This window comes from Trichoplusia ni, chromosome 11 (assembly GCF_003590095.1).
Source record: "Trichoplusia ni isolate ovarian cell line Hi5 chromosome 11, tn1, whole genome shotgun sequence".
Taxonomy (NCBI): Eukaryota; Metazoa; Arthropoda; class Insecta; order Lepidoptera; family Noctuidae; genus Trichoplusia; species Trichoplusia ni.
In genome coordinates, this window is record NC_039488.1 from 7,456,404 (window position 1) to 7,477,126 (window position 20,723).

The window sequence follows — 20,723 nt, forward strand, 5'->3', positions numbered from 1 at the left end:
CATACATAAATTTTATAACTGCCAGTAAAAGTCTCGTCAGAATCGGTCCAGCCATTTCAGAAATTAGCCAAAATAAACAGACCGATTGACAAAAATGGTATTTTGGTGTATATTCATATACATGTAGCAAAAACGGTAACTAATATATAGAATATATCTATAGATATATTATAATTTCAGATAAAGGCAAGGAGCCATCTCTCCTACGAGCTATAATCCAGGCTTACGGCCTGAAGTTCATCATAGCTAATATTATATACGCGATCGTCGATGCCGCTATCAGGTAAATTACAATATTATAAAATGAAAATATGTCTAAACATCTGTGAAGTGGTTGCCCTGGACAAGTTGATCGCGACAACCAGAACTGTTCGAATTCGCGGCTCACACTAGACAATGTTACATAGACGGAGAATAGAAGAAGAAAAAGAAAATGGTCATTCTTTGTTATGTTACTGACATAATAATATCTTTGTCTTATCAGTCCAATATATTCGAGTTATTCTATCAAAGTTAGCATTCGGGAAATATCTAATTTGTCTACAGGCTCTGATCGCAGCAACCACTTTTTAATTGTTCATTAACTTTAATAATATTTATATATTTCCAGGCTATCGATACCAATGTGTTTGGAAGGCCTCATCAACTATTTCTCGCCGTCACACGCCGGGATCAAACCAAACGAAGCTTACCTCTACGCCATAGGAGTAGTCGGGTAAGTCATCAAGCGTCACTACCGCTCTAACGAATTTAATACTTGTGTCGCGGGTTCTTTCACACACATTCAAGTCACATGCAAAGTGACACCCAAACTCAGGAAAAGAATTCGTGGATCACATAAACGCTTGTCCTACGTGAGCAATGAAGCCGCCACATGTCGCGTCTAAGGTTTTGCGTAGTAACTTCAACTCTCGGCTATTCGTGCATCCGTTTGCGACTCCTTTTTACCCGGGGACATCTTCCTTGACTTGTATCCTGGGAAAGGTTCGGCGTTCGTTTTGTATCGGCGTGATTTACCCTTCCCTTGTGCCAGAGATCATGATGAAATGGAATGCAAATTTCTTGGAAGTTCTTCTCCATCAGAATGACATTTTGGTACTCCCCAAATAGTGACGTCAACGTCATCAACCTTTCGAGAGTGCCTGAAAAGGGTCTATTTGAAATAAAAACCTTTTGATTTTGATTTTTGTAACTAGTATGATAAGATCCTACTACCATTATAAAGGCGAAAGTTTGTAAGTATGAATGTATGGATGTTTGTTACTCTTTCACGTAAAAACTACTGAATGGATTTGAATGAAACTTTACCACAATATAGCTTATACATCAGAATAACACAGAGGCTACAATTTTTGAGGTTTCTAATGTGAGGTCGTAAAAAAACAAGTTTTTTGCGCTTACATTGCAAACGCTGACTGAATCCTACAAGATAGATAGAAGGCAGGTATAAATTATAACTTATATCTTCTAACCACGCGGACGAAGTCGCGGGCAACAGCTAGTTTTAATCATATATTTGTATTTAATGTCAGAGTTATTTATTTATCTGCAATCTCATTTTCATTGGACTTATGCCACACAGTTAGTTTAATTATTTGATTAACTTAAGTAATACGTACAGATTGGCAGCTGTGCCAACAAATACATGAGTTTCTTTGTTAAACAGTATAATTGTTATTTATAGAACTGTTATAATTTAACTTTATGTTTAGAATTTTACAATATAGCATTGTCTTCGTACTTGATTCTAAAAAGGAGGTTATAGATACTTACAAAAGCTATAATCCGATTTTTAATTCGAGGCAGTAAAATGACAATTGCAATTGTCATTTATACAAAAAAGGGTGACCCGCTACAATAGTGATGTTGGAAATCTTACTACGACGATGACATTTAGTCATGCTTTATTTTATTTGTATCAAAAATTTACTATTTCTATTAATTGAGCTTTTATAATTGTAAGTTGATATGAAATTTGTTTTTCATCCAACCACTGCATAATGTCAGAATTCATCCAGTTTGGAGTTGGATGCGCTCGACTTTTCTTGCATGGTAAGGTGCTTCATCTTATACCAGCACCGCATTTGGCTTTAATTTTATAAATTTAAATTAATATTATTATTGTTTTACATTTAAAAACAGTCACCGTGCATGTCTTTTGATTAATTGTCGTAAATATATTTTTTTTATAAAGAGCTAATTTGATATCTGAATAAAAAAATGTAAGCTTGACTAACTTTTGATTGTAATAAGTCGATTCTAACACGTCACTATTTATTTGGAATTAAAAACCTGCCACACTGGAAATGTCATTTTACTGCCTCGAATTAAAAATCGGACTATACGTGTTGTACCGAATAAATGATGCTTTACTATTATATTAAGAGAAAATGAAGTCTTGAATGATTGAGATCGCTATCTGGTTGCCTCGGACAACTTGCGCCTTGACAACCAAAGGTGGTTTGGGTACGCCATAGATAAAGTCAACCTGAGTTCACATTAAGCTATGTCTACGAATGATATTTCTGTCGTTTATAGTAAGTTGTACGCTGCCAATAATTGACTCAATTGCAGTGACCGGGAATAGTTGGAAATCGAAATTCCAAGTTTTGTAATTATTTCTTGTAACAATCAGTGTGTTATAGACACATTTTTTTGCGAACTAAGAGTTTTACACAGGGCGCACTTGGCCGAAAATTGCAAAGTATAGAGGGGTTCGGAAGAGAAAGGGGGAGGCCTTTACCCAGCACTGGGATCTAAAACAGGCTATATAAAAGAGAGTTTTACTTTAAATAATCCGGTTTATGATCTATTCGATTTCATTTCCTGACAATTTAGTTGTGAAATGTGGAACATGATTAACCGCCAGTTTCCCCGTTACAGGTTCATGGCTCTAAGTGCTAGCTTGGTGCATCCCATGTTGCTATGGTTACTCGACATGGCTATGAAGGTCCGAGTCGCTTGCGGATCTCTAATATACAGAAAGGTGAGTTTAAAATGGACCTTATGTAAATGTTTTGAAGGACTCACTTAGTATCGAACTAAAAGCAGACAGCAGAATTATGCTTAATGCGAATAATCATTGAGTCAGTTACACATTGAGGCGACGACCCCCGTGGTCGAGTGGCGTATGCGCCGGTTTCAAGGTGTCGCTATCTCTAGGTCCCGGGTTCGATCCCCGGTTGGGTCAATGTAAAAAAATCACATTTCTACATTGTCTCGGGTCTCGGTGTTACTGTTAGCAATTAAAAATAAGTTAATGTTAGTGTTAGCAACTTACTTTGGGTTCAGAACAATGCATGTGATGTTGTCCGCATTTATTTATTTAGTTAGTATTGAACTTGCAAAAATCTTTTCATAAAATGAAATGTGGATTAGCTATCTCATTCAAAAGTTATTAACATCATCATCATCGTATCAGCAATCACCGCTGGCTACAGGCCTCCCTTATTTCCTTTACTTTTGTCTGTCTTTTGAGTACCTCTTAATCCAATTATTACCAATTTACTAAGTCGTTTGCGACTGTTTATTTTTTATCTGGATTTCCAACAGAGAATACACTATACTAGTTGTACTGTACTAGTTTTCTTTCACTAATTCTGTTTAATAATTAATAATCTGTTCCAGTTGCTACGACTAGATCTAACAGCCGGCGGCAAGGCGTCGGAAGGACTAGCGGGTCACGTGGTCAACCTATTGACAACAGACGCGCAGAGATTCGACATGGCCAGCCTGTTCATGGTTGACCTGGTCAGGACGCCTATAGAAAGCACTCTGATCGTGTACCTCATGTACAGACAGATCGGGGTTGCTACGCTTATAGGTGTCGCGTTTCTACTCATGTTTATACCACTGCAGGGTAAGTTAATGTATATCTATTTTTATTTTATAATAACTATCGTGAGACTGATTCATTATTAAATGATGTAACGGTTTACTCACGCGTATTTATCGGTGGTTGCCCGACTAGTTTCGCACTCAATCATGAGCTGACGACTCCAACTTTTCGACTCGCGATCGTAAACCGTAATACGCGTAAGTAAACCGTTACATCATTTAATAATGTCTATCTAGTTGTGTTTTAAACTCTTAGCAGCTGGTAACCAATTTTTGGAAGGCTATTATGATGTTTGAGTAACGGTTGCCGTGGACAATTGAGCGTGGCAACCATTGACCATGAACTGTTCTGTTTAAAAATAAATTACCCTGTTATCTGCTTAGCGTCGTAAAAATAAACTGTAGTTAGTTAAATAAATTAGACACACAAAAACGTACCTTTTTTCTACTCATTAGGGTTTCGTACAAAGGTCTGTCTTATATCGTTTGATTGATGGATTCTGCATAATGTGGCGATAAGTGTAACATAGAACGTTCTTTAAGTCCTAAGTGTTGACAGCCAAATTTTTGTGTTTTGTAGTATACTAAATAATATATGATTGCATTTCAAATGCCATAAAAAACGTATCTTACATGTAGGGACAACGATATCTATACTGAGAAACATTTTGTGAATTTCGTCGTAGAGTGAGATAGGGATGAATTTTTCCCATATACCCACTTTATTATCTACAATCTGCTAATAAAGTAGGTATATGGGAAAAGTGGTAGTGGGGTATTCTTATTATATTTAATGACACTAATATTGTAAATACGTGTTTAGGTGTGTGTGTATGTTTGTCAACCCTTCATACCCAAACAACTTGAACGATTTCGATCACTTTTTTTATATTTGTATGAGGCTTTACACCTTGCAGTAACACATACAGGGTAACACATAGGGTACATTTATCCGATTTCGTTGAATCGTGGTAATGCTTTTTCAGATATAACTTACCTCCAAGCAAAGCTGGTAGCAACAGATAGTTTTTTTACGTATTATACCATTATATTCCAGGTTACCTGGGCAAGATATCGAGTAAGCTCCGCCGTCAGACGGCCGTCAGGACGGATAACCGTATCCGGTTGATGAACGAGGTCATTCAGAGCATCGAGGCGATCAAGATGTACGCCTGGGAGAACGCCTTCGCTAGGATTATAGGGAAGGCTAGGAAGTGAGTATGTTGTTAGTGAGTGAGATTGTGTGTGTGTGTACTAAGTGTGTGTGAGTGGGTGGGTGTGTGAGTGATTGGGTGTTAGAGTGAGTGTAATTCGAGTTAATGATTGATGACTGGAATACAGAAAGGTGGTATGGCCGAATAGATTATTAAAAAAAATGTCGTTTCATGAAACAGACATGTGAGTGTCGCGTGTGCGTTGTATAGATGAGACATAAGTATATTTTGTGTAAAATATACGTCTTGTTAGCCACAAGGATGTGAGGCATGTGTGACGTCTGAGTCTCGTGTGTCTGATATATCAGAAATGAGTCTACCGTGTGTTACACGTAAGTATCGTGGATGATATGAGTGTGGGTGTGTTACGTTTGAGTGTCATATGACAGGTGAGTATTGTGTGTGACATACGAGATCCTTTAGTGTTCCTGTGTGATCCTTAGAAAGCCCACATTATTGACACTAAGAGTGATAGTGTCTGTCTTAATAATTGTAGGTAAAGGCACAGGCAACAAAAAAAAACTTCATTAATTTGAAGTCGACATTTTTCTAACCAGATTTATTCATCTTTTTTCAGGAAAGAAATGAACGTAATAAAAAAAATGTCCTGGCTAAGAGCCGTAATGATATCCTGCGTTAAACTGAACACCAAAGTTGCTATACTATTAAGTATAGTTTCATACATCTCCTTCCAAAATGATCTGACAGCCGCCAAAGTTTTCGTCATATTCTCTTATTACGAGATTCTGAAGTACACTCTAGTCGATTTCTTGCCGTTGGCTATAACATTCACGTTAGAAGCCTATGTGAGTGTGAAGAGGATGCAAGAGTTTCTACTCTTGCCGGAAGTTGATAACCAAGATGGCGTCGACCTGTTGACTATTGAAGAGAAGGCTGTCGTTGCTAATGGTGTTTTTGAGAAGATTGGGAATGGGTGAGTTGGTTTTTTTTTCAATAAATACTAATACTCCATAACTTTCCCACAACGCCATCTAGTCTCAAACTAAGCAAAGCTTGTATTATGAGGACTAGACAACTGATTAACATACTTATATAATTCTAAATAAATACATAACATTATGTATTACATATGTATTACACCCAGACACAGAACAAATTATCATGCTCATCATACAAACATTTGTTCTGGGTGGGAATCGAACCCACAACCTCCGGTATAGCAGTCAGGGTCACTAACCACTAGACCAACAGGCCAGTCTATTTATACAGGTTTATAGCTTCAATATGCCCGGATTAGTTGTGGAATTTTGTCCACCGATTACTTAGATGTACTTGAATAACCCTCATTTGTTGGTCCAGTGGTTAATGACCCTGATTGCTATACCGGAGGTCGTGGTTTCGATTCCCACCCAGGACAAATGTTTGTGTGATGAGCACAATCATTAATTTGTTCTTTCTGGTTGCAATTTATCTGTAATAGTTCAACTAAAAGTGAAGGTGATACAGTGATTCAAAATTTCGTGTGACGTCACTTACAAGTACGCTTTTGACTAGTGTATGGTATGGGGGCTATTTATGTGACTTGCCCCCACTACCAAACATATCATCATCTTAATTGCTTTCTAAAAGAAATCTGTCTGACTTACAAAACAGAACTATTTTATTAGATTTATCAAATACCCTATTATGTTAAAACCATTTGTTCCACAGTCAACAAGCTTATATCAAATCTGAGAATAATCTAGAACATCTGAAGCCACAAGTTCTGATAGCCATGAAGGATTACACAGCACACTGGAAGAACGTGGACGATGACACCATGGATGGGAAGATACAGGCTCTCGGAGATATCAATCTAGCTGTGAGTTCATCTATACTAATATATAAAGCTGAAGAGTTTGTTTGTTTGTTTGAACGCGCTAATCTCAGGAACTACTGGTGAAAATGAATAATTCTTTTTGTGTTGAATAGACCATGGAGGAAGGTTTTAGGCTATATACCATCACGCTGCGACTAATAGGAGCGAAGATACAACGGAAAATGTGGCAAAAACAGGGAAAATTATTTATCTTCGAGGGCTTCCGTTCAAAAATTCCTAACTTATATCTTCTAACCACGCGGACGAAGTCGCGGGCAACGGCTAGTAACAAATAAAACTTTTCAGAGTTGATGATATACGTCCCACTGCTGGGCACAGGCCTCTTCCCGTATAGAGAAGGTTTGAACATTGATCACCACGCTGCCTCAGTGCGGGTTGACGAATTTAGATTCCAATATTTGGAATCCTGGTTTCCCTTAAGATATCTTCCTTCACCATTAGCCAGTGGTGTCCAATAAAAGCTAAGGAATTAATTTCACTAAAATGTATTTTCCCCTCGTTTTTATACACTCACTTTCTTGTTTGTCTTTCCGGATGGATTTTTTCAGCACAATTTTGAGGCACTTTCCGATAAGCTAGCAGGCTGAAATTTTCAGGGTATCATCAGACCCGATGACAATGCAATTTACAACTATAAAGAATTGTCAAAATTTGATAATATTCTACATTAAAATACGAGGGTATTTAGATTTTTTTAATCTAATAATTTTTATTATTTCTTTGCAGATAAAACCAGAAACTCTAACGACTATAGTGGGCACTGTGGGGTCGGGTAAGTCCACTCTGCTGCAGGCGATGCTGCGCGAGCTCTCGCCCACTAGTGGGCATTTATCCGTGAACGCCATAGTGGCCTATGCTGCCCAGGAACCTTGGCTGTTTGAGGCTTCCGTAAGTAATATTGACAAAAATACCATTTTACCAAAATAAGGAATTTAATTCATAAACTATGTCAACCAGTCTAACTAAGGGGTATCGTGTTGCCCAGGTAACTGGGTTGAGGAGGTCAGATAGGCAGTCGCTCCTTGTAAAACACTGGTACTTAACTGAATCCGGTTAGACTGGAAGTGAGTTTGGCGTGCAAATTCTTATTAGGTTATTTGAACAAAATGGAAAACGTAACAACACATTAAACGAAAATAAATTCCTGAAAGGGTGAAATCGCATTATGGGCTGCAATTTCAGACTGAAATTTTCAGAACAGTTTCAAACCCGATGACAGTGTAGTTTACAACTATAAAAACGACTGGACCGATTTCGATAAAATTTCAAAGAAGTGACATTTGAAAATGTGGGTTTTTAGATGATTTAAATATATTAATTATTAAACTATATTAATTTTATGCATTTTTCTTTCAGGTTCGTCAAAACATCCTTTTCGGTCAAGACATGGACCTGCGCAGGTACAAGCAAGTCATCAAGTGTTGCCAGCTCAAGACAGACCTGGAAATATTACCCAATGGAGACAAAACTATAGTCGGTGAACGAGGTAAGGTTTAAAAGCAAACGCTTATAAGATTATGCGAGGATTTGTTATCATCATCATCCTAGCCTTTCCCAACTATGTTGGGGTCGGCTTCCAGTCTATCGGGTTCAGCTAAGTACTAGTGTATTAAAAGAAGCGACTACCTATCTGACCTCCTCAACCCAGTTACCTGGGCAACACGATACCCCTTAGTTAGACTGGTTGTTAGATTTCCTAGCTTCTGACTACCTGTAACGACGGCCAAAGATGTGTGAATAACAGCCCGTACCCACAATTTAACTTGTCTTCCGAAACACGGAGGAACTCTTTATGGCATAAACGGTCAGCTATCCAGAAGTCGACCTTACAAAGCGTACCTTGACCTGTATCCTATCGATATTGTGATATTGTGCATTTTGACCCTTTGGATACGGCACTTTTATATCATCATAACATCATCATTAATAATATCAAGATGTGTAAATAACAGCCGAGACACAAAGTGTATCGTGCCTTTAAAAACACGGAGAAACACGTTACGAAATCGACGGTCACCCATTCAAGAGCCGACCTTATCAAACCTAGCTTGACCTATGACCTGACAACTTGTGCATGAGTTAAAATTTTTATCTGTTTTTACCCTTATGTTAGGAACCTTTCATATCAGGATGTTCTCAATTCCTCTATACATGTTGTCTCTGTCAGGCGCATCGTTGTCCGGCGGCCAGCGCGCGCGCATATCGCTGGCTCGCTGCGTGTATCAGAACGCTGATGTCTACTTGCTGGACGATCCACTGGCCGCTGTCGATGCCAAGGTAAGGGATCAAACTGTTTGATTAAAACTGTTAGGGTTTTGTGTAAAACTTGTCATTATTTTTCTGATGAAAAACATGTGTGTTGTGTACATTATGTTTTTTATAAGTGAAGAAGTTTGGTTGCGTTGCATATTTTAATGGGCAAGACGACAATTTTTGAAAATGTGTTTTACAATATTCTTAAGTATCTACTATTACAAAAAAATATATTATTTCTGTAATTTAAAAACTAATTATTGAAAAAATAAAATAATGAAACGTTCATTTATTAATAATTACGTTCACTTATAAATAAACTTAAGTTAGGCCCGATTTTTCAATCGTCAGATAACTTTTATCTGAGGAATAAATATGGCCGTTTAACACGGTGTTTTTGAGTGGGCAGCCACAGCTATAAGACGTGTCCTAGAGTGCTCCTCAAAATAAAAGTTAAAATCAAATTATTAATAAATAATTTAAATTTAAATTATATGAAATAAAACAACAGACAAGTGGCCCGCACCCCCTCTTGATATTTTTACTAAGAATATTAATAAAACAGTGAAATAAATATGGACGGCAAGTTTATGAACAGTCTTGAAGATTTGGAGCAGCTATTTAATTCACGCATGGCTGAATATGAAGAGAAGCTGACCAAGGCTTCAACAGGATCTGGCTCTGTGGCTGTCAATGTAGCTTCAATCAGCAGTGAGTTCAGTAATTTTAAGATGTTCGTCTGGCAGGCTTTATCAAAATTAAAATCTCAGATTGAGTTGCTTGGTGTCGGTTTTGACAGACATGAAACCTTCATGCGAAGAAAAGTGTTACTACTTCATGGTGTTCCTGAAAAACCAGATGAGAAATTACATGAAGTAGTGACTGACATCTTAAACTGCAAATTACGGTTAAGTGACTTGCAAGAAACGCACAATACCTTGAATGTTTGTCACTGGCTAGGGTCTTCCAGGCAGAAAACTCGCCCAATCCTGGTGCGGTTCTTTAAAGTGGAACACCGTCAGCTCATGTGGGATGCCAAGAAGCTACTTAAGGGTACCGGCATCACTATCTCTGAATTCTTGACCCAGCCTCGACATCAAACTTTCCTTGCTGCTAGGAAGCACTTCAGCATGAAGAATTGTTGGACCACAGAAGGTAGAATAGTCATTCTTTGTCCTGACAAAACCAGACGAAAAATTGAGACGATGGGTGAGCTCAACGAGTTGGTGGTGCGTTTCCCCACCGGCATCGTCGAGACCGCAGTCATCGATCCTGGATCACCTAGAGATGTCCAGGAAGTCTCCAAAGCTCAACGTAAAACTCGGCGTCGGAATTGTTAGCTGCGCGCACTTCGGTTTCAACGCTAAGTTTTTCCTTCTGTGTCGGTACTTCGATATTAATTTAAAGACTTTGTTCTCGGTTACGACACAAAGGCATTTAATCTGTTTATTTGTAGGTACTTTTAAATCGTTAAACCACATCGCAATTTTCTTTTCTTACTATTGGTCGTAGCTGGTAACGAATGAGTAACTTTAATTATTTTAAATTTAATCGCACTTTCAAAAATCAAACTGTTGTCCTTGAATGAGTGACAGCTGACAGCTCTGACAGCGGACATCTGTCAATACGTTTTGTTAGTGTTACCAGTTTGGCTTCTTGCCTTTTTATATTTTGTTGTGTAGACTAAATTTTGTTTTTATTTTATTTTTTGTATCCTGTTTTATTAATATGTATTCCTTTTTCTCTTCATCACCAGCGAGACGGGGATGTCGTTGGTGGCTACTTGTCAATTTTGTGTGTTTTTTTTTTTTCGTGTATTATTATTTTAATATTGTATTATTATTTATATTTATATACTAGCTAGTTAATGGATAATAGTGTATTCAATGACAGTTTTTTCTCCTGCTCGTCTGAATCTTGCGGATATGTTAGCGCGGATGAAGTGAGTTCTCCTCCTACACTGCACAGCCAAATTTCCTCTCTCTTTTCAGATAACCGCAACAACCTTAACAAAGTACATATAAATGCTCAGAGTGTTCCGTGCCATTATTCTGATCTTCTAGCATCTTTTAGCAATGCCAACGTTGACGCTCTGCTGATATCGGAAACCTTCCTGAAGCCTTCACTCCTTTCTACCCAATTTCCTCTACCTGGTTTTGTCCTTATACGTAATGACAGGACAGGGAAAGGTGGTGGTGGTGTAGCCATATACCTGCGCGCTGATTTATCGCACAAAGTTGTTCTGGCTTCACCGTCCTTATATTCCGAGTCAGCTGAGTATTTGTTCCTTGAAATTTCTCTTAATTCTTCTAAAATTCTTCTTGCTGTTTTCTATTCTCCTAGTCTACGGATCGACTATTTCGACACTCTTGACTCTATTCTGAGTGAATTATGCCCTTTGTATAGTCAAACAATCATATTGGGTGATTTTAATACTTGCCTTCTTAAAAATGATTCTCGTTCCTCCAGACTTACTTCTCTCCTTGCTTCTTATGACTTACATATCTTGCCTCTCTCTGCAACTCATTTCTCACCTCATTGTACTCCTTCCCTTTTGGATCTTGCCATAGTCTCTTCCCTTGAAAAAGTCACCAGACACGGTCAACTTCCGGCAACCTTTTCTTATCATGACCTCATTTATGTGTCATTTAGGGTTCGAACTCCAAAACGTAGGGCACAATACGTTAATTTGCGGAACTACAACGCCGTTAATATAGAAGCTCTGCAGAACGACGCTTTTGCACTTGACTGGTCGCCTGTCACTGACGGCCCTAACACGGACGATAAGGTCTCTTGCTTCAGCTCCATGGTTCTCGGCTTGATGGACAAGCATGCGCCCGTCCGCCGTGTAAAAATCAAACACAGGCCTGCACCCTGGATTACAGCGGAAATACGGGACCTTATGGCCCGGCGAGACAGAGCGAAGGCTAAGTATAGGTGTAGGCCGTCGGATGTGTTCCTTGATTACTACAAGGTCCTAAGAAACCGTTGCAGTCGACTGTGTAGAGATGCCAAAAGACGCTACTTCCATGAATCCCTCATTAACCGCAGTTCTTCCGACGTCTGGAAATTCCTCAAATCGGTTGGTATTGGCAAATCATCACTCAACTGCTGTAAAGACGTTGATCTAAATGAGTTAAACACTAATTTCTCTCATTCCCCTATCCATTTAGATCATTCAGTCAAAACTTCAACTCTATCTGAGTTGAAGAGCTTGCTGGTACCAACCTGCTCCCTTTTCTCTTTTAGTTCCCTATCTGAGGCTGACGTTGAGAAATCAGTACTCTCAATTACTTCTAGTGCAGTCGGCAGTGACGGTGTGTGTTCGAGGATGATACGTCCCATTCTTCCGTGTGTGCTCCCGATCCTAACCCACATTTTTAATCACTCGTTATATACGTGTAACTTTCCGTCTGCCTGGAAACAGGCCCATATAATTCCATTACCTAAGATTCCCAATCCTACTTTACCATCTCACTTTAGACCCATCTCAATCCTCCCTTACCTCTCCAAGATTCTCGAACACATTGTACATACGCAGATTACTGGTTTCCTAACAACAAACTCCCTTATTTCTTCTTACCAATCTGGTTTTCGCTCTGGTCACAGCACGGTTACTGCTTTGCTGAAGGTCACTGATGACATCCGCTGGGCTATGGAGAATAAGATGCTGACGGTCCTCGTCCTGTTGGATTTCAGCAGTGCCTTCAATTCGGTAGACTTTGATGTGTTACTGGGCATCCTTGAATCTTTAAACTTCTCTTCTACTTCTCTTGCCTGGATTGAGTCTTACCTTCGGGGGCGCATGCAGAGTGTTCGCCTGGAAGAGGATTACTCTGACTGGTGTGACCTTGCGACAGGTGTTCCCCAGGGTGGCGTTCTTTCTCCTCTTCTTTTCTCCATTTTTATTAACTCTAACTAGAGTGGTCTCTTCTCACTTCCATCTCTATGCAGACGACTTGCAGCTGTACCGACACTTTAAGGCAACCGATGCCGACAGCGCCATTGAGGCTATAAATGGCGACCTGGCCTCGATCCGTGATTGGGCTAGCTCCTATGGCCTTAAAGTAAATCCATCCAAGTCTCAGGCCATCATCATAGGTAGCAAGTCCATGCGCAGTAAACTCACCTTACCTGCGGCTGGTCTGTTTTTTGATGGGTTGTTAATCAAGTTCACAAATACCGTAAAAAACCTAGGTATAGTTATGGATTCCGAGCTCGCATGGCGTCATCAAGTTGCCGAAGTTGGCCGTAAAGTCTATTCTTCTTTTCACTCTTTAAAATCTCTCCAATACTTTCTTCCTCTTGAAACAAAAGTCTCCCTAGCGCTATCTATGATCCAACCGATTATAGACTACGCAGATGCATGCTATCTAGATGCTACCGAGGAGCTCCTAAATAAGCTTGAGCGCCTGCAAAACTTGTGCATTCGGTTTGTATTTGGTCTGCGTAAGTATGACCACGTATCTCACTATCGCAAGCAGCTCAAGTGGCTCCCAATCCGTCTTCGCCGGAACACTCGCATTTTATGTCTCCTCTACAATGTCCTTTACAACCCAACTTATCCTTCATACCTGCGGGAACGCTTTACCTTCAATCGACCTCCTGACGTCCCTTGCAGATCCCATATAAAATCCCTATTACATTTCCAACCTAACTCCACAGATTTTTATTCCTATTCCTTCACCATCCACGCAGTTAGGCTGTGGAACTCACTTCCGCCTAACATCCGAGATTCTAAATCGCTCTCTATCTTTAAGAGAAACGTTAAAGAACACTTCCTCTCCTCCTGCGACTGAGCTATTATAATGTGTATATATATATAGTAATATGTAGCGTGGTAGTATGTATATATCTATGTATTTGTGTATTTATATGTATGGATATATATTTATTATAATGCTATGTAGGATTATGCTTATGTTATTTATTAATAATTTTATTATGTTGCACACTGTTGACTGCCAATATCAACCACTTCTCCTACCGCGGGTCTGCTGGTAGAGATTTCTTTAGAAATAAGCAGCACCCTTGTACATCCTATTTTGTAATTTTGTGTTTTTCTTTATTTTTTGTGTGTACATAAATTATTAAATAAATAAATAAATAAATAAAATATTTTCTATACAAAAGCTGCCTAAACCTCAAACATATTCGTCGAATAAAAGTTATCTGGCGATTGAAAAATCGGGCCTCATACATATGATTATATAAACTTAACTAGGTATTACTTAATATTAATTTTATAAAGGAGTGTTTCTATTTCAGAGTATTTATTAAATATTTTTTTAAGTTATAACTTGGTGTGTTTGTTTGTCCCGGGCAGGTGGCCCACGCCATCTACGAGGAGTGTATCCGCTCGTTCCTGCGCGAGAAGGCCACAGTGCTGGTCACGCACCACGTGCAGTACGCGCGACACGCGCACTGCGTCTGCGTCATGCGCGCGGGCAGGGTGAGCGTGTATACTTGGCTATTTCATCATCGTCATCATCATCCCCAGCCTTCATCCTCCCACTGCTGGGCATAGGCCTCCCCTTTCTCGTGCCAATTTCTACGGTCCTGTGCTAGCCTCATCCAGACTCGACCCGAGACCTTTATTATATCATCGACATCATCATCATCTTCCACAGCCTTCTTCCTCCCATTGCTGGGCATATAGTCTAGTCATTTTAGTCATTTGAAACCCCAACATGGAGAATAATCCTTAGTGAGCTGAATTTTTGTATACATCTTTTTTACGGCGTTATTATGAAGTTGCGAAAAACGTCTGTATAAAAGTTGTTCCTCATAAAATTGTTGTATTTTCTGCTCTTAAAGAGTTATAATAATTCCTGGGAATTATTAAACATTGTTTATTACGATATTCCACTAATTTAATCCGTGTCCATAAAGTCCGTCAATTTTGACGCGATTTCAAGTCCTTGCAAATGAGTTTTATATTTTTCTTTCGAAGTGCACCTAAAAACGTTTTTATAGTTGGTTTACCGGAGCAGGAATCTTTTAAAAAAAATCATTTATTTCGTTTTTTTATTTTGCATACAGATCGTAGCCCAAGGAACATACCACGAATTGAAGAACGGCGTAGCGGAGTTCGAGAAGTTGATAGAAATGGGCGAGAAGGTGGAAGAGGAGAAGCAGAAGCAGAAGGCCACCACCTACGAGAATTCAGAAAACGTGGTGAGATTCACTCTGATAGAGTTAAGCTAACCTTGTCGAGGTCAAAATTTGGATGGGGTGGCGTTGATTCGGCTATTAAGAATTTAAATTTATGTAGATTCAGGGTTAAGGAGCTCTTGCTGAGGTCAAAATTTGGATGGGTTAGCATGAAATTGATTATTAAGTTCTAGTTTTACGTAACTGGTTAAGTCAGAGTTAAGCAAACTTTGTCGAGGAAATAATTTAGTTGGGTCACCATTAGCTTGGCTGAGTTAGTGCCTCTAAAGACTCGTAGAATAAGGGTTAAGCAAGTGTTGCCAATAACAACATTTTGACGGGTCACCATAGACTCCGATATTATATTTTTGGTTTTACAAGTTTTATTAGAATCTCAAAGTGAATATTAAAAAACGACGCGTTAATAAAATGTCTATACGTTTTTTTCATTTTTATAAGAAAAAAACATCTTATAATGAGTTAAATTTTTCAGTTAAATCTTTAACTAATTAATATTTATCTATTTCAACCTAGGTTTATAACGTAATGGTTAAGGCGGACCGGGCGGACGCCAAGAGAAGCGTTAGTTATTTTTGAACTTGGTTTAAATCGTTGTTACTAGTTATTGTAGCTTATGTGTGTAATATCGTTGTTTTTAATTGTTACATAGTTTCTTAAGAATTCGCCGTCCGTTGTAAGAAGAACTTTTTGACAGCAAGTAAATTTTCAAGTGATTTGTTTTTTTTAGTTTCCAAAATTTTACTATTTTGCGCTTTTCTAGCATAAAACATAATATTGAATAAAATGTACTGTATATACATTTATTTTTGATAGACTAACTTATGGAGTTTCTTGCCGGTTCTTCTCCATAAGAATGACACTTTGGAACCGCGCAACAAAAGTCATCATTGTAACGTTCTGAAAGTGCCTGGAAAACGGCCTATTTTAAATGAAAACTTTTTGGTTTTGACAGTTCATAGGTTGCAAAAATAATATGACCATGATACCTGCAAAGGTTTCGAAACGTCGGGAACTAAAATCTAAAATTAAACCGCGATAAAATCCGTAAAAGTAGTTTCATTTTTAATATGCCTTTGTTGGTGATTTGATGTATGGAGAAATACGAATTTATTCTTGTTATTCCCTTCGAGTAGAATCAACAAGGTTACGATAGTCTCTTTTACAACCTGTCAAAAAATCCTTCTTAAAACGGACAGTAAGCAAGTCGTTCACACATTTGGTATAGAGGTAGAAAATGTTTTCGTATGCATTCGTAGGGGCATTGGTTGCCGCGCTCAACTTTGTCCATGACAACCAAAATATCTAGTGCTATACTTTCTAGTCAAAAGATAAACGTAATCTTATGGTCATTGTAACAAGGTCTATTTTACAACGACAAATTACCTGTTTGTATATAGGTGTAAAATTGTACATATTTTATGTATATAGATAAAAATGTATGTTTGTTGTTGATGTATCATAAATTAATTTATTTGTACATATAAATGTTGTGATAATAGTACTTAACCTAATTACTGCAGTTATAATAATTATAGGTGAAGGGCGGGCGAAACAGGGTGCTTTCTACTGTATTTGGACATTCAAAAAGTGCTACTTAGTAGCCGTAATTTGAAAAATCCTTTTTTTTAATTTTTCTTAAAATTCAAATTCTTGATCAGTGACCTCGGTCGCTAAGTTGGTAAAGCGACTGGTATGTACAGCTAGGTGTCGCAGGTTCGAATCCTTTGTAAGAATTTGAATGTTTTCATTTCATTATTTGTATTTTTTAAACATATATTAAATATTTTGATAGTAACTGTCGTGAGAATGATTCATTATTAAATGATGTAACGGTTTACTCACGCGTATTTATCGAGGTAGCGAACGTTCGACTCGCGATCCCGCCTAATTCTAAATTTTTCACATAACGCCATCTAGTCCCAAACTAAGCAGAGCTTGTATTATGAGTACTAGACAACTGATAAACATACTTATATATTTCTAAATACATACATAATATAGATAAATTACACACAGACACAAAACAAATGATAATGCCAATCACACAGACATACACTCTCAAACAATAGCAAATATTAAACAAATAAAATTAATAATACTTCAGAAATAATATTGTTTTTAATTTTAGGAGCACAGTTACAAGCTTCGGTCCCAGAGGTCGATGTCCGAGGCGTCTCAGCTGTCTTTTAATCTAGATTTAGATAATAACATGGACCCTAAATACGAAGGTAAGGATTTTTACTACTGGTTCATTATGAAACTAGCTGTTGCCCGCGACTTCGTCCGCGTGGTTAGAAGATATAAGTTTTGAATTTTTGAACAGAAGCCCTCGAAGATGAATAATTTTCGCTGTTTTTTTTCCACATTTTCCATTGTATCTTCGCTCCTATTAGTCGCAGCGTGATGGTATATAGCCTAAAACCTTCCTCCATGAATGGTCTATTCAACACAAAAAGAATTATTCAATTTAAACCAGTAGTTTCTGAGATTGGCGCGTTCAAACATACAATCAAACAAACAAACTCTTCAGCTTTATATATTAGTATAGATATAGATAATCATGAACTGTGAGTTATAGTATCACCCTGTTTGATATAACAAATTTAAAAGCTTGAAAAAAATCTAAATACCCACGTTTTTACACTACATTTCATTGTCATCGGGTTTGAAAATTTCAGCCTGCTAGCTTATGGGAAGTGCCTCGAAATTGAGTTGCAAAAATCCAACCGGAACGAAACAGGTTAGCTTCAAACCCTATAACAATGCAATTTACAACTATAAAAACCGCTGAACCGATTTCGATAAAGTTTAAATGTCATAACATTTAAAAAGTGCTATTTAGATTATCTAAATCTATTATTAACGAAGAAATTTCACGATAGTTACTTTAAAAAACTATATAGGTTAGCTTGTTTACATATTTTCAAAATGTATTTGTTTGTTTTAAGGTGAGAGCCAAAAGAAGGGCTCTGTGGACAACAGCGTGTATGTGTCATACATCCGCAGCGGCGGCAGCACCCTGTCCATGGCTCTGCTGATACTGCTGTTCTTGTTGGCGCAATTATTCTACTCCTCAACGGATGTCTGGCTCAAGGAGTGGTGGGTTAATAGGATAATTATAATATTACATAAATTACCTAACATTTTCTAATAATTTATTAAACAATAATCTTTAGTTGCAAGTTCAAAGCGGTGTTCTTTTATTATTTTATGTGTATATAAAGTAAATTAATGTTTTTTTGAGCTTTCTTATTTCGATGTTTCCTATCTAAATACTTAAGTAGTCTAGATTGCCTAAGTTTAGTGCATAATATTAATTTATTGTAAATAAAAATTGTTCTTAATAACTATCATTAAAAGTATGTCGCTATTCAATAGAAATTACGTCCAAAAAACATGAGTAAAAACACAACATAAAAAACTGATTCAAAATTTAAAAAAAGGCACTATACAGTACAAAAAAAGTAAAAATAACTGTTTTAAAGCTATTTCTGTTTACAGGGTAAATCTTGAAGAATCCAAAAGTGCTCTGAAAGCGTCGAATACGAACTCCACAGCGCCACCAGGTAATATAATCTAATATATAAAATTCCCGTGTCAAAATGTTAGTTACCGTACTCCTCCGAAACGGCTTAACCGATTTTTACCAAATTTTATATGCGTATTCAGTAGGTCTGAGAATCGAACAACATCTATTTTTCATACCCCTAAGTGTTAAGGGTTGCTCACACAAAAAAAAAAATATTTTACTTTTTGGACGAAATTGTTTGTTTTTTTATAATGAGGCAATAAAATACATACAACTAGAAAAAAAAAATTCGGCAAAAGAGCGTTCGCTGGGTCAGCTAGTAACCTATAAATACACATTTAAAATATAAAAAATATAAATATCCACAATTTTCATACAACGCCCTCTAGTCTCAAACTAAGCAAAACTTGTATTATGAGTACTTGACAACTGATCAATATACTTATTTCCAAACACATACTTAAAAAAGATAAATTACACCCAGAAACCGAACGAATGATCATGCTCATCACATAAACATTTGTCCTGGGTGGGAATCGAACCCACGACCGCCGGTATAGCAGTCACGGCCACTAACCTAGTGGTTAGTGGCCGAATGAATATTTGACTGGCCTGTTGGTCTAGTGACCAACAGGCCAGTCAAATATTCATGCAACTCCCTAAAAACACAATTTTCTATTCACCCCTTTTTACCGATATTAAGCCTTATAATTTCTCCCGCAGTCCTCTTTGAAGACATACCGAGCAACCGTTTCCACCTGACCCGCGACCAGTGCCTTTACATCTACGGAGGTCTGATAGCGACCTGCATAGTCTTCACGTGGAACAAACTCGTCATCTTCTATAACACTTGTATCAGAGCCTCCGTGTCGCTACATGATAATATGTTCAGGTAGGTCCTTATATTAAGTTGTTTTTGATACGCCGATGCAAAACGTGTTTTAAATATTCAACAAGTAAGCAGTTTCCCTGGGAAACGGGAAAGTTTCGGGGGAGGCCTACGTTCAGCAGTGGACGGCGATAGGCTGAGATGATGATGATGATGAAGCAGTTTCCCAGTAAATATTGGAGACGTATTTTTTGTTAAATCTCAAAAAAATCAGACATTGTGCCCATAATGGTGTGAGTAAAAATAATAATAATGAATTTACATCAACTAAAATTAAATTGCAATCAAATTTTAAATGAAATGAAATGAATAATATGTGTGACGTCACTTGCCAGTACGCTTTTTTACTGGCAAGTGATGTTACTAGCCTCCATTACCGTTCATTTCAGTATCTTAAGTAGTTTTAATATTTCTTTCTTTTGAATTATGTGATAAAATTAAAAGAGCATATTCCGTCTGTTAGATTTAGACCAAGACCCTATTTGAGGTGTCTGTCTGTCTGTGGTATCATAGCTCCTGAACGGATGGGGTGATAACAATTTCGTTCGTACACAGGTTTTATTTAATACTTACGTCAGGCACCGGTCTCTTATAAAGTTTACAGTTATAACCTATTTTGAATTGAAATAGACTTGAGCCTACTTTTTTGAAGAGAGAAAAAATGTATTTTATTTTAATTGTTTGATGTATAATAAAGGTGAATTATGTGCTAGTGTTTTAAATATTTTTAATCAAAATTGGTTGAACCGTTAAACCGGGCTTGAAAGTGGGGAAGTCAAATGAAAGTACATTGCACTGTTAAATAGAATATTGATGACTTAGGGCCGATTTTTCAATCGCCAGATAACTTTTATCTGAGAAATAAATATGGCCGTTTGATATTTTCTATACAAAAGCTGTCAAAACATTAAACTAAGGCCCGATGTTTCAATCGCCAGATAACTTTTATCTGAGGAATAAATATGGTCGCTTGACATATTTTCTATA

At 37.6% G+C, this 20,723-nt stretch overlaps 1 protein-coding gene across 2 annotated transcripts in view; it reads left to right on the forward strand.

The window, feature by feature from the left end:
• Window positions 1–20,723, forward strand: part of LOC113498587 (probable multidrug resistance-associated protein lethal(2)03659) — a 57,891-nt gene that overhangs the window by 26,308 nt on the left and 10,860 nt on the right. The window contains exons 5-20 of one of the 2 annotated variants that reach the window (XM_026878653.1): window positions 181–283; window positions 611–715; window positions 2,884–2,986; window positions 3,628–3,859; window positions 4,895–5,051; window positions 5,629–5,985; window positions 6,723–6,873; window positions 7,618–7,779; window positions 8,248–8,377; window positions 9,059–9,168; window positions 14,471–14,596; window positions 15,187–15,321; window positions 17,447–17,546; window positions 18,267–18,417; window positions 18,820–18,884; window positions 19,571–19,739. In XM_026878653.1, the coding sequence (XP_026734454.1) occupies window positions 181–283; window positions 611–715; window positions 2,884–2,986; window positions 3,628–3,859; window positions 4,895–5,051; window positions 5,629–5,985; window positions 6,723–6,873; window positions 7,618–7,779; window positions 8,248–8,377; window positions 9,059–9,168; window positions 14,471–14,596; window positions 15,187–15,321; window positions 17,447–17,546; window positions 18,267–18,417; window positions 18,820–18,884; window positions 19,571–19,739 (2,356 nt within the window). The remainder of the gene's footprint in view (window positions 1–180; window positions 284–610; window positions 716–2,883; window positions 2,987–3,627; window positions 3,860–4,894; window positions 5,052–5,628; window positions 5,986–6,722; window positions 6,874–7,617; window positions 7,780–8,247; window positions 8,378–9,058; window positions 9,169–14,470; window positions 14,597–15,186; window positions 15,322–17,446; window positions 17,547–18,266; window positions 18,418–18,819; window positions 18,885–19,570; window positions 19,740–20,723) is intronic. The other variant, XM_026878654.1, reaches the window with a different exon arrangement.